General features: G+C 43.7%; 2 protein-coding genes across 2 annotated transcripts in view; one reads left to right on the forward strand and one right to left on the reverse strand.

The window, feature by feature from the left end:
• Iqgap2 (IQ motif containing GTPase activating protein 2) overlaps positions 1 to 15,029 on the reverse strand; it is a 139,636-nt gene that overhangs the window by 64,707 nt on the left and 59,900 nt on the right. The window contains exon 12 of the mRNA XM_036207454.1: positions 2,025 to 2,115. Within this exon, the coding sequence (XP_036063347.1) occupies positions 2,025 to 2,115 (91 nt within the window). The remainder of the gene's footprint in view (positions 1 to 2,024; positions 2,116 to 15,029) is intronic.
• Positions 8,066 to 13,679, forward strand: F2rl2 (coagulation factor II thrombin receptor like 2). Its single transcript, XM_036207455.1, has 2 exons — positions 8,066 to 8,232; positions 12,505 to 13,679. The coding sequence occupies exons 1-2, from the start codon at positions 8,169 to 8,171 to the stop codon at positions 13,551 to 13,553; spliced, it is 1,113 nt and encodes a 370-aa protein (XP_036063348.1). The 5' UTR covers positions 8,066 to 8,168; the 3' UTR covers positions 13,554 to 13,679.

Consider the following 15,029-nt stretch of genomic DNA (forward strand, 5'->3'; position numbering starts at 1 on the left):
GTCTGGCTGTAAAAAAAAAATCAATTTTATCATTGTATATTATAGGAGGGGTCACAACTCTTGTGGCATGGGACAGAACTCAGAGGGTTCAGAAGAGTTCCAATGGACAGCAGAGGGCAACAGAGCCACATGAGCTGAGAAATTTCTAGCTTTCCTAGTGAAGGGACCATGGGTCTCCGTGTGAAAAACAGACCCAATATTCACAGGCTATATATACGTAAGGAAAACAATGAATAAAGTAACTCTTAGGTGGGCTGGATGTCTAAGAAGGGGGCATGCTAGGTTGAGTATCTACATTACAACCTCATCTCTTCAAGGTGCCTCGGCAGATCATGACTATCTTTAGTGTATATGCAAATTAAAGATGCTTACACATCCCTTTTGAATTTATTTTTTTCTCTTAAGCATTGGAGTCTTTGGAAAGAATGACTTCAGTGTTCCTAAGGGCATAAGAGTCCAGTTCAGAGAAATTAATTCATTTTTTCCAAGCTAAGGAAACAAAGCCCAGATGGTCCTTACAGATGCTGCTCTATCTGGGGAGGAAGACGAAGCTGTGACCTGATGGCGCAGGGTCCAGCCATGCCAGGGGTGGCGGGTGGCTAGATTCCACTCATTTGATTTTATGCTAGGGAGATGGTTACTGTATCAACTTCGAGGTAATTTCAGACTCTTCTTTGATAAGAGAGGTATAAAACAAAATAAACATTTTGATCGTTTGAACTAATGTAGGGATTCTGCTCATGGCATTCCAGAACAGGACAAGCAACTGTAGAGTGCATTAAGCAGACTCATTGAGTCCCTTGGGAGGAGGACTGAAAGTGATCACTGATCACCTGACTTTCCTGCTCTGGGGAAGAAGTGGTGACATTTTGGGTCTGTTTGAATTAGAGTTCATTTAGAGCCAGCATCACCAAAAAAAAAAAAAAAAAAAATTCTAATGTCTTTCGCCCATCCCCATCCCCCAGCAGTCCCCATGCAGAAGGCCATGGGTCCTTCTGGGAAACAGGTTAACAATACTAATTTTTTGGCAGTGAAGTGACATTCTGCCTCAAGGAGACTTGGCCTGTCCTCCATTAAAAGGTCCTGTGGGTTTTTTCAATAGACTCCATCATAGGAATTTAGGGGCCTGGATTGTTTTCATGATTCAAGCTAGATCTCTCTCTTAAATTTTTTTCTTACATTTATTATTCATTTACTTGTGTGTGTGTGTGTGTGTGTGTGTGTGTGTGTGTGTGTGCGCGCGCGCGTGTGCGCGTGCGCGTGTGTGTGCGTGCACATGGAGAACAGAGGACAACTTATGGGAGTCAGCTTTTACCCTGTGGGCTCTAGGAATCAAACCCGGGTCCTCACACTTGGCAGCAAGCACCCTTACCCACTGCGCCATCTCATTGGCTTAATTTCTTTGTATATGACCTAGAACTCTTCCATCTACATAGCTCAAGAGAGAAATAACTACCAGCCAGCTTCACATATGGAAATATCATGAACACTTGGCCAACTCCATCAGTCTCTGATTCATACTATTTCAGAATCAGCTATCAGATGCAACCACACCCATCTGCCCTTGGTGATTAAGAGCTGACACCAGTCGCTGCCAAGTCTGACCTTGCATTTTCCACTTCCTGCCTCATCTCTCCTGCCTCCTTTTGGTCTGTTTCTTTGGAAAAACTTCTGCTAACAATGGAGAGCATAAAAAAAGAGAATTGATATTTATTGTGAAGAAATAGTTTTCTATGGATCAACAGGGCAAAAAGGATCTGATTTACACATACAATTCCACAGTGTACAAAATATGTTTGCTTTCTGGATTTTGTTTGGCAGCACTGTCAAATTTTGTTGGAGACAGCATCTGGTGGGTGGAAACTAGCTAGGGACATGCTTATTTAGATATGACATGTTTGTTTACACTAGAAACTGAAAAGGGTTCAAATCTTTCCAGAAATCCAAAGGGAATGACCTCAGGTGCGTACCCACAGAAAAGGTAGGCAGGCTTGACAAGCAAAAGAAGGTGAGGGAGGGCTTACATTGCTTTGCTCTGTTCTCGTCCATGTTGGCCGCATCGATGGCTTGTTGTATCTCATCCAGCCAGAGAACTTTAGACACACTCTCAGGATCCTGGAACAGGGACACAGAATCATACAGTGAGTGCGCATGGAACAGCATCAACACCTCTCTTCTGGAGTCATTTTATTATAATCTCCTAGTTCTTATTCAGCAAGCACCAGGCAGCACAAACCAGTGACAGGCAGGCCATATAAGCCCCTAGATCAGCGGTTTTCAACCTTTGGGTTGTGACCCCTTTGGGGGTTGCATATCAGATATTTACATCATGATTCATAATGGTAGCAAAATTACAGTTAGGAAGTAGCAACGAAATAATTTGATGGTTGGTGGTCACCACGGCATGAGGAACTGTATGAAAGGGTGGCAGCATCAGGGAGGCTGAGGACCACTGCCCTAGATGGACAGCTGTGCTGCTGTCCCAGGAGGCTTCATTCCTGCCAATCTGGGCTGTACCACAGTCGTTCTCTAGTGAGAACTCCCAGTCATTTCAAAATGGATGTCTCATTACCTCCTTCCTGTTTAACTTTAGAAAGAAACACACGCTCTCGCCTCAGGACTGTGGATCCAATCCAGTGATGGGGCCTTGTCTGACTCTCTAGCTTCTTATTCTCTATTCTCAGACCTCAAAGCATCCTCCTTCAGGTCACAACGCTCTACCCTAGCTGGCTACTGCCATGTCTCATAACTCAAATGCCACCTTGATTAAAAAGCCACCCAATGGCTATGGAGTTAAAGCATTCAGGAACCATGGTTGGCACACTAAGTGCCAAGTTGTCCCAGGGAGCCAGGGGATGTTTCATATTTGAGGGAAAACAGTGATACCCATGTTTGCCAGACACCCAGACAAAAACAGACACAAAAATACGGTAACTGGTCTGAAGGAGCAAAGAATCTCTTGGAGAAGCCAATACCATTAGAATACACCACACTCAAGGTGATACTAGCTGTGACACATGGGTGAGAAGTGGCCGAGAGAAGTTGGTATGCAGAAGAAAAAACTAAGTAGTTAACAATGGCTTCAGAAAGAAGCTGCCGCCACAGCAGCAGTGATTAGGATGACTTTTAGTGTTTTATGTCTGGGTGAATTCTGACTTTGCTACCAACACAGTGCTGGCAGATATTAAAGAAGACTTCAAGTCAATTTCAAGAGTAGACATTAAATACTTTATAAGGAAAGATTTAGAATTCCACTAAAAAAAAAAATCTATTTATCTTATGTACATTAGGCTTTGCCTGCATATATGTCTGTATAAGGGTGTCAGATTCCTGGGAATTGGAGTTACAGACAGTTGTGAACTTCCATGTGGATGCTGGCAATTGAACCTGGGTCCTTTGGAAGAGCAGCCAGTGCTTCTTAATCTCTGAGCCATCTCTCTGGCCCTAGAATTCCACTTTTTAAAAGACTGACTTTATTTTTAATTAGGTGTATATGTGTGTCTGTATGTATGAGCACATGAGTGCAATTGTTCTCGGAATCCACAGAGGGCAATTGATCCTGGAGCTGGATACAGGCAGTTGTGAGCTCCCTAACATGCATGCTGGGAACTGAACTCAGGTCTTCTGTAAAATCAGTGTGCACTCATAACTGCTGAGCCACCTCTCCAGCCTCTGGAACTCCAGTTAGAATATGGGTGCTCATTTATGTATGTAGGGATACGTGTTGTGCTCTAAACCTGGAATCAAGATGCCTGGGAGAGGCTGTGGAGATAACTTGGCTGGCAAGCCCAAGGACCTGAGTTTGATTCCCTGGGACCCACTTAAAAAAGAAAAGCCAGCAGTTGTAGTGTGCTATTCTAATTTCAACACCGGGGAGGGAGAGACAGGAGGACCCCTAGGGCTTACTGGCCAGTTAGCCCTACTGAAATGGCAAGTTTCAGGCCAGTGAGAGACCCTGTCCCAAAAAAGCCAGGTGGACAGCGTCCAAGGGATGACACCTGATGTCCTGTGGCCTCCATATACATTTGCATGCCTATGCACACATAGGCAGGCGTGCGCGCACGCGCGCGCGTGTGCACACACACACACACACACACACACACACACACACACACACACACACCTAATAGCACAATGCATCCCCTCCACGCATACACACACATATGAACACATGTGTATATGCTCACACACCCATGCATAGCTGTGGTACATGGAAAGAATCAACATTGGCATTGGAGTCCTTTAGGGTAATCTTCACTCACAGCTCAGGAAGTACTGAGTCTGGAGGGAGAAATGACATTCCCCAGCGTCCCCCAGGAGCTTTGTGAGATAACGTGTGTGGTGGCACCAGACACACACTGCTTCCTCCTGCATTATTGGGAGCAGACACAGCAATCTAGAAAATTCATGAGGCCTGCTTCCTGAATCATCTCCAGCTCCAGCTGCCATGTGGGAACCATCACTAAGCAGCTTAGTAATTTCTTAGGAAATGAAACTTTGGAAGAGGTTCAAGCAAAAACAAAGAATGAGAGGCTTGAAGAAGAAAAGGAGACAGGAAAGCAGGATTTAAATAATTATTTACTCTCTCTCTCTCTCTCTGTGTGTGTGTGTGTGTGTGTGTGTGTGTGTGTGTGTGTGTATGTGAATGTCCCATGGCATGTGTGTGAGGGTCAGAGGACAATTTTGTGGAGCTGGTTCTCTCTTTCCACCTTTAATCTAGTTTCAAGAGTTGAACCAAGGTCGCCGGGCTCGAGGAGCAAGCAAATGCCTTTACCCTCTGTGCCTTCTCACTAGCCCGAGGATTTTTTTTTTTTCCTTCCTATTTTTAAACCAGAAGAAACCCCATCCTCCCCGGTAATAATTTAAAAATCAACTACACAAGATTCCTCCCATCTCAGGCATCTTCTCCTGAAGAACATGTGGCGTCACTGTAGGAGACAGACCACACACACTCTTGCTTGGGTAAGAAGATGGTGACCGGTCCACATTGAAGATTAAAGTATTAGTCTCAGAAGGCAAACTGGAGTCAGACTTTGCAAAACCAAACAAACTTAAGTCAACAGTTTTGAGACCATAATATACTGAAATAAAGTTCAACAAAAAACCAAAAGTGGGGGGCTGGAGAGATGGCTCAGAGGTTAAGAGCACTGGCTGTTCTTCCTGAGGTCCTGAGTTCAATTCCCAGCAACCACATGGTGGCTCACAACCATCTACAAAAAGAGATCTGGTGCCCTCTTCTGGCCTGCAGGCTGAACACTCACTGTATATATAAAATAAATAAATCTTAAAAAAAAAAAAAAAAAAAGAAAAGAAAAAAAATTATAAAAAACCCCCAAAAAACCAAAAGTGAAAACAAAACTGTATGGATGTGAAGTGTCCCTGTTAGATGCTCACCAGATGATTGGGAATAGCGCTGTGGTGGCCAGGCCTTCACCGAGCTATACAGCCAGGCTGTGCACGTGAGCTAAGAGCAGGTGAAATGATCAACAGTGAGGCCTCAGGCAAATCAAACCATACCGTGCTGAACTTGGGTGATGCCAAGAAAGTTTAAAACAATTTTCTGGGTTTACGTTGCTACAGTATTAGAATGTTCTACCGTGGTTTATGGTGCCACAGTTCATACAACTGAAGTGCTGTTAATCTGATCTTTGGAAATGACTTTAAATGACTTCGGAAATAAATTTAATCAGGATGCTAAAAGTTAATATAGACCTCTCCACTGTTTCCTAGTTACCACTTCTTCTGCCTTTAAGTCTCATGCGAAGTTTGAATTTTCTGATTCTTGCTGCATTTTAGAGGTTGACTTGTCTGACTTGGAATTTAACCATATATTGCTCATTAAGGACAAACATTAGCATCAAGTTTTCTTCTTTTTTATAGTTTGTTAAATATACTTAACACTAGTGACCATTATGATGGCTAAGACATAAATGTGATGTGTGTGTGTGTGTGTGTGTGTGTATGTGTGTGTGTCTGAAATTTAAAATGCTTATTATATAGACCTGTTCACCAAGATTCATGGAAGAAAGCAAATCCTTGTACTTCCATATTTTATTATGCTTTTAGTTCAATCAAATAGAGTTGCCTGTACCTCAGTACTTTGTTATGATTTTCGCTCAATTCAGACAGAGTTGTTTGCCATGAGTCTGCCCTGTAACCTGACTCCACAGTCATTAAAATGGCTTAGAACACACTGATCTATGAAAAAGGAACCTGCCTTCCAGAAACAACCAAACTAAGTTCTGGACAAGCACCAAAGTAGGCAGAGAGTCTTCTCTTCCCCTCTGAGACAGGGTCTCACTATGTTCCTGAGGCTGGGCTCAAACTCATAATGCAGCCGAGGTTGGCTTTCAGCTCACTGTGGTCCTCTTGCTGCAGTCTGTCAAGTGCTGGAGTTATAAATGTGCACTATGATGCAACAATCTAAGACCTCTATTACAAAGTTCAACGTCTTAAATATTTGCCAGGACTGAGGATGTAAGTCTGTCAGTAGAGTCCTTGCCTAGCATGCATGAAGCTCTGGGTTCAGTCTCCAGCACCACAGCACCACAGAAGCCAGGCATGCATGTGATCCGAGAGGCAGAAGGATGAGGAGGTCTGGGAGTTCAAGTCAATTTTCAGCTACATCTTGACTTTAAGACCAGTCTAGGCTGTATGAAACCCTGTCTCAAAGAATTAAAAAAAAAAAAAAAAAAAAAAAAAAAGAAAAAAAAGAAAAAGGGGTGGTGGTATGTGTTTGTTTTTTCATGTTAATTTAGTTTATAATCATGTGATCAGTTTAGGAACTAAATTTTGAAATAGAACAAAAGAAAGTACAATTCCATTTTGATTTTTGCAAAAAAAAAAAAAATTACATGTTATATTCTGATCACTTCTCAACTCCTCCCAGATCCCTCCCACCTGCCCAACTTCCCTTTCTCTCTCTATTTAAACAAACAAAAAAATAGAAACATGCTGGGCAGTGGCGGCACACGACTTTAATCCCAGCACTCGGGAGGCAGAGGCAGGTGAATCTCCGTGAGTTCGAGGCCAGCCTGGGCTACAGAGTGAGTTCCAGGAAAGGAGCAAAGCTACACAGAGAAACCCTGTCTCAAAAAAAGAAAAAAAAAGAAACATACACACACACACACACACACACACACACACACACACACACGAACCAAAATATACAAGCATAAGGCCAATAAGACAATAAAAAATGCTCAAGCAAAGCGATAGGAGAAAAGAGTCCACAAAACCACCACTGACTTCCCTTTGTGTTAGCCAACCACTCCTGGGCATGGGGCCTTCCTTGCCACGTGGTTAAATACCCAGTGAGATTCCATCAAAGGGAGTTAATTTTTCCTTGGCCAGTAGGAATTAATTGCAGATCGCTTCTTGGTCAGTGGTGGGAGCCTATGTCCACTTCCCCCTCTCCCTCTGGGACCCTACCTGGCTTGAACCTGGCAAGCCTTGAGTTCATATGTGTATCAGTCCCGTGTCTGGAAGACTGTTTTCTTGGAGTTGTCCATCCTGTTTGGCTCTTACAATCTTTTTGCCTCCTGTTCTGGATTGGTCCCCAAGCCTTGAGGGAAGGGGTTTGATGAAGAAGACAGCCTATTTAGGACTGAGTGCCCCGAAATCTCTCTCCCTCTCTGCACATTGTCCAGTAGTAGGTCTCTGGGTTAGTTCCCATCTACTATAAGAAGCCTCTCTGACAATGGCTGAGTGAGGCACTGATATGATTTCTAACTATTCATGTATTAAAAAGAAAGTCTAACTCTGGAGCTCTGTTTTTGAAATGGGGAAAAAAACTGAGCTGTGGAACCAAAGCTGCTCTGCATCTATTCTCAGCTCTGTTTTGCAAAGGACTCTGCAGTCTCTGCCATTATTTAAATGCCCTGGGGGAAAATACAGCATCGGTTCTAAATGAAATAATGGCAGGGGGTGAGGAAGGGTTAAAGGGGTAACACACTCCAGAGAGGCTCAGCCTGAGTCATTCATACGGAAACATCAAGTGGCCACATCCTTTCCCTGCAAAGGCAGGACAAGTCCCTGCCCACACAGAGTGCAGGGTGGATGGATATTTCTCAGGCTTCCACTTGCTGCTGATACATGGAGCAGAGGGGAACCGGCCTGTGACTCTGCATGCTTGATAACGTTCCATAACCGGGTCTCAGGACATCGAGATGAAAGTCCTTATCTTGACTGCTGCTAGGCTGCTGCTTCTGCCGGCCACTTTTTGCCAGAGTGGTAAGTTCTCTTCTGGACTTGGGGGTTGGGGGGGAGGGGGAAATTACTCTTCTTCTTGTCCCCCAAGAACTGGGAACCCAGTGAACCCAGAGGCAGAGTTTGATCTGGGTTATTAAAAGGGAATCATGGAGGTATCTAAAGTTTGTGGCCAAGTCAAACCCTATTAAAGATCAATTGTTCTCCACTAGTACTTATACATTTGTGGCTGAGTCAAGACTTTATGCACATTTAAGTCAGAAAACAATTTTCTTTGTGAGGAGTCTTTGCATTTGTGAATTTTCCTGATTGAGAAAAGATTGCATTTTTTTCCCAAGGGATTAAAAATCTTTTTAAATTTATAAATTTTATAATTTCTGTTGAGGCACAGGTTGGGGAAAATACTGTCACAAAGGGTCATTTGGTTTCAGCAGCCCATGATGTTAACAGTGTTTCCAAAGTTAAAAAGCTTTTTTTTTTTTCTTTCTTAAGCTTTCCTTAAGTTGAGGTCCCTGCAGAGTGTTTAAGGGGACCCATGGCAGGGGCTGTCCAATCAGAGTTTGGACAGGTTTAGGGTTTCTTTGGGAGGGTAAGTAAAAGAGCTGAGCCACAGCTGAAAGGAAATAAATTACATGAGAGGGTTCCTTCCTGATGCCAGCAACGCTTGGGAGGAGTGAAAAGTGGTATTTTCAAGGGGACTCAGGCCGTGGATTCATTCACCCACCGCCACGGGGAGATGTAATGGGAAAATAGGTCACCAGGAAGCAGAGGGGGTTCTCCCTGGATTAGACTGAAGGCGTCTCCCAAGCTGAGAGCATTTCAGAAACATCACACCAAACAAACCCCAAAGAATCCCTGTCATTTCTTTACATGAATCAAATTGAACAAGGAGCATTATTCTGGCTAACAGAAGGTCTAGATGGGGCCTGACCTGAGATCTCACAGAAATAGTCTCTGTTCAGCATGTTTGCAGACACCGAGTCTTGCTCAATCACAGGATTCATCTGAAAACTGACTAACATGGTTTCATCAGGTTTCTCACCAGACCATGGAGGGAAGATATTTGTACACACCATTCTGCCCAACTTACCAAAGCACTTGTTTTGAGTGATGTCTTGACTTTTCCCAAATGTAAATGTGCAGAAGGATTTGAGGGACTGAGCTCAAATGTCACAAGACATTCCTCTAATGCTCACATCTTTGTTTTTTTTAAAGATTTATTTATTTATTATGTATACAGTGTTCTGTCTGCATGTATGCCTGCATGCCAGAAGAGGGCACCAGATCTCATTACAGATGGCTGTAAGCCACCATGTGGTTGCTGGGAATTGAACTCAGGACCTCTGGAAGAGCAGCCAGTGCTCCTAACCTCTGAGCCATCTCTCCAGCCCTAATGCTCACATCTTAACACAGATCCACGGAATGCGACCCTCCAAATGATCCTTTCCTTAAATGACACTGGGTCATCTTCATATAGCAGTTGTCCTAATGACACTGGCCCCACCTGATATGCTGAATTCAGCCTGTACAAACTCCCAGGTCTAAAGGAGTTTACACTTGGAAGCAAAGGCTAGAGATTAAGTCAGGGTCTGAATGATGACAGTCCACTGAACATCATCCTTGAATATTTAAAATGGATAATTCAGCGGTTGTGTCAGGACCTCAATGGTGGGGACTAGCATTTCAGATTGGAATGTATGAGGTTTAAATTGGCATTTGAGGAACTTGATAACATGAACATGATGAGTCACACCAAGTATCTGTAGCACATAGCTGGTTATGTGTCTTTTTGTTCTTTTTCTTTTTTCTTTCTTTCTTTCTTTCTTTTTTTTTTTTTTTTTTTTTTTTTTTTTTTGGCTTTTTGAGACAGGGTTTCTCTGTGTAGCCCTGGCTGTCCTGGAACTTGCTCTGTAGACCAGGCTGGCCTCGAACTCACAGAGATCCACCTGCCTTTGCCTCCTAAGTGCTGGGATTAAAGGTGTGCACCATCACTGCCTGGCTGTTTCTTTCATTTAAAAAAAAACAAAACCAAAAAACCAAAAAAACCTCATTTTTAACTCTTTAGGTCATCACAGTAATTTCATCTTTTGATTTTTTTTTCTGTCTTCTCTCCTCTTAAAATCTGGCACTTCTCCTAAAGCCGTCTTTGGGGTTCTTCTCCCCGTATCTCTCTCTAGGCCATCTCTCCACTCCCCTAATTTAACTACGGACTCTTTGAGGACTAAGGCATTCATACCTCACCTTTGCTCTTGGCCTTTGGGAATGCTGCATTCAGTTTTCCAACTGCCCGCCCAACAGTCTACAGACTAACATCCCATCAGCCGTCCCAGTTCTGCCACACCACAATCTGAGCTTTTAGCCAGGTGTGGTGGCACACACACCTGGAATTCCAGTACTCAGGGAGCCAAGGCAGGAAGACAAGGCTAGCCTGGCTTACAGGGAGACCCTGTCTCAACAAGCCAAACCACCCAACCTCCTAGAAACCTGAGATCTGAACTCCTTTCCCACTTTCTCTCCTTCACTCTTGCCCGACCCCAGTTATAAACAGCATCCTGTCCCTCCAAGTCATTCGGAATGGAAACCTCCAGTTACGCTGCCTGCAGACCTTCCTCTACAACCCATCAGATGAAACGTACCTCCGGGGCCAGCTTAACTCTGCGTTCCCATCTTCGCCTTTCTACAGCCTTGCCTCTAGTTCAATGGCTCACCCCCCTTAGATCTGAGAAATTTGGATGGCAGTCCCCACATGAGGTCCCCTTGCCTTCACAATCTTCTGCCACCAAACTCACTTTCAAAACAAGTCAAAATCATGGCTATCTTAGTTTCCTGTGCAGGTGATAATAAATGTTCACATAGTGACTGCTGTAGATGACACAAGGCTTACCATCTGATTCCCCTGGAGGTCAAAATTCTTAAAATCAAGGTGTTGTTAGGGCTATGTTCATATGGATACTCCAGGAGCGAGTCTGCGTTCTTGCCTTCCATACTGCCTCAAGACATTGCCCATGTTCCTTGGCTCCTGGATCCCTTTTCACTCTCAGAGGCAATAGAATAGCACTTCAAGCCTGACTCTGATCCTCTTGTGCCATATGTATAAGGACTTGTAAAACTGCATTTAGACTCCACGGCCAATCTAGGTTCTGCCCTTATCTCCTGATGCCTAACTAAATTGCTCCTTTGCCATGTGAGGTAACATATCCTAGGTTCTAGGAGCTAGTAGGTAGAATCATGGGTTGGGTGGGATGTTATTCTATCCACCACAGTAGTTATTCCTCTGCAAATTCTGTGTGCAGAGGGTGGAGGTATAGGTTAGTGGTAGAGCAGCTGCCTAGAACTGAAAAGCCCTGTGTTCAACTGCAAACAAAGGGAAGAAGACTTCTGTGTGCAACCCCAGAATGTACAACTAGATCACGGCTCCAGAAGACAGTTTAGGGTCCCTTCGGGAATGAATTGTGTGACTTATTTTTCAAATTCATCTCTTAGATGTATCAAACTAGCACAAGACAGGGACATGTCCATGCACCTTCTCCTCTGGTCTAGGAATTACTTGTAGACGGCAGTGGAGTTGAAAACTGCCATGCAAGTGTGCAACTGACATTTTCAGAATCAACTGACTGGCTATTCCCAGATTCATGCTCAGCCACCACCGTGGGTGAGAACCTTCCTCACGTATTAAGTTCTATCTCTGTACCTTGCTCATCTTTGCTCAAGCTTATCTTTTCAGTGATCGTTTGCTTGAATACTCAACTTGGCTAATTATCTCCTGAATATATATATATATATATATATAGTTTGTAAGCAATAAAACATTTTCCTATAATGTCCCATTGTGCTGTTTTGTTTCATCTAGGACAGTGGTCCTCAACCTTCCTAACGGTGTCTTTAATACAGTTCCTCATATTGTGGTGACCCCCAACCATCAAATTATTTCCATTGCTACTTCATAACTATAATTTGCTACTTTTATGAAATGTAAATGTAAATATTTTTGGAGACAGGGGTTTGGCTGAGGGATCAGGACCCACAGGTTGAGAACCACTGATTTAGAACTATTATGAAGTCCTGACATTCAGGGGACTGTCATCTAGTTGTTCTCACAGAAAAGCACAGTATGGGGCATATCATACATATTATATACATGCCTGTGGGTTGCATCATCTATAGTGATTAAAAAAAAAAAGACTCCAAGTTCTCTAACTACAAAGATCATGTAGCATCAAACATTTCATTTTATTATCCAAACCACAGGTAGGAGTTGGTAACAAATCATATGCTGATATTCCCTTTCAATTACAGGCATGAAAAATGTTTCAGAGAACTCAGGACAGCCAACCTTAAGTATTAAGACCTTCAATGGAGCTCCCTCCAATACCTTTGAAGACTTCCCACTTTCTGACATAGAGGGCTGGACAGGAGCTACCACAACTGTAAAAATGAAATGTCCTGAAGAAAGCATTTCAACTCTCCACGTGAATAATGCTACCATGGGATACCTGAGAAGCTCCTTAAGTACCAAACTGATACCTTCCATCTATATCCTGGTGTTTGTGGTCGGTGTACCAGCGAACATTGTGACCCTGTGGAAACTCTCCTCAAGGACCAAATCCATCTGTCTGGTCATCTTTCACACCAACCTGGCCATCGCAGATCTCCTTTTCTGTGTCACACTGCCATTTAAGATCGCCTACCATCTCAATGGGAACAACTGGATCTTTGGAGAGGTCATGTGCCGGATCACCACACTCGTTTTCTACGGCAACATGTACTGTTCCATTCTCATCCTCACCTGTATGGGCATCAACCGATACCTGGCCACTGTGCATCCTTTCACATACCGGAAGCTGCCCAAGCGCAACTTCACTTTGCTCATGTGTGGCCTGGTGTGGGTAATGGTCTTCTTATATATGCTGCCCTTCGCCATCCTGAGGCAGGAGTATCATCTTGTCCAGCCAGAGATCACCACCTGCCACGATGTTCACAACACATGCGAGTCCCCATCTCCCTTCCAATTCTACTATTTCACCTGCTTAGCGTTCTTCGGATTCCTCATTCCCTTTGTGGTCATTGTCTACTGTTACACAACTCTCATCCGCAAGCTTAACGCGCAGGATCGCAGATGGATGAGGTATATCAAGGCGGTTCTCCTCATCCTTGTGATTTTCACCATCTGCTTTGCTCCTACCAACATTATACTCATAATTCACCATGCCAACTACTACTACAACAACACCGATAGCCTGTACTTTATGTATCTCATCGCTTTGTGCCTGGGGAGCCTGAATAGTTGCCTAGATCCATTCCTTTATTTTGTCATGTCAAAAATTGTAGATCAGCTTACTTCTTAGCCAACATTGGCAGGAGCATCTTAGAGAACAAGGAAAGGTATTACTGAAAATGTACCTGCTGGAGCCGACTTGTGCATGGCAGCAACAGCTCAATTTTGTTTGGTTTTTGTTGTGTTTTGTTTGCTTGTTTGAGACAGGGTCTCACTGTGTAGTCTTGGCTAGCCCAGAACTCTCTAGATCAGGCTGGCCTTGAACTCACAGAGATCTGCCTGCCTCGGCCTCTCAAGTTTTGGGATTAAAGGAATGTACAACCAGGCCTGGCAAGAGCTCCATTTTTAAGCTCCTTTGAAATAATGCTTCAAACATCAAATGCCATAAAATTATTAGGATTAAAAAATACTTCGCCAGTATTTTAAGAATGTCTTAGTCTTCATGATCATTATTCTCCTTATGACAAGGGATACATTTCTAGTTGCCTTCCTGATTCTCCAGGCTTTAAATAGCCCCTTCCCTCCTGTGAGTGGCATTGACATCCTGGGAATTTAGCATGACTGGCGGCTCTTTGAGCAGCTATCCTGTCATGGTTGTGTCCCTCACTGGGGCCCTGTCTTCATCCCACCTGTCTTAAAACGTCCTCATTGCCAGCCGAGCGGCAACAGATCAGGTCAACCCTCCTTGAGTATCTCTTTCTGAATACAACATGCAAACCCTTCCCTGGACCCTGCACTGCTCCTGAAATGACAAGCCCCTGGGTGGCTTTCATCTCCAGCTGCCTAACATGACCTGTGAAGCCACGCCCACTATCAAGTACCAGGCTTGCTCTCTCACTACCAACCCATCCTTCCTCCCCTTTCCTGCTGCCCCCTCCCCGCCCCCAGGGAAGCCCATCCTAGCATCTTTGCTTTACTCTGTCCTGCTTTTCAAGTCTTTCAAGGATTGTTTTCCCCTTACTCTCAAACTGGAAGTGTCAGTTTCCTCATTTAGATTTCTTTTTTTATTTTGTTTTTTTTCAAGACAGGGTTTCTCTGTGTAGTTTTGGTGCCTGTCCTAGAACTCACTCTGTAGACCAGGCTGGCCTCGAACTCACAGAGATCCGCCTGACTCTGCCTCCCGAGTGCTGGGATTAAAGGCATAAACCACCACCGCCCGGCCTTCATCTGGATTTCTAAACCATTTTCTTATAATTATGGTACTTCTATACACACAAGCCTGCTAAGCTCATTTGCATATGGACATTAGTTCCAATAAGCAATTAAGTTTTCCATGTGGTAAGATCTCTGTACCTGCAAGTTTTACACCTGCAGATTCAAACAACCACAAACCAAAAACACTTGAAAAAAATTATAAAAGCTGAACATGAACAGATTTTTTTCTTTTCATTATCCCCTAACCAATACAGTACCTTTATACAGCATTTATTCCGTATTATTCTTATACTGCATCTATACTGTATTAAGTATTGCCAAGTGATCCAGAGGTGATGTGGAGTATATGGGAGCCTATGAAGAGGATGTAGTCAAATACAGTATTGACAGT

This window comes from Onychomys torridus, chromosome 15 (genome assembly GCF_903995425.1).
Source record: "Onychomys torridus chromosome 15, mOncTor1.1, whole genome shotgun sequence".
NCBI lineage: Eukaryota > Metazoa > Chordata > Mammalia > Rodentia > Cricetidae > Onychomys > Onychomys torridus.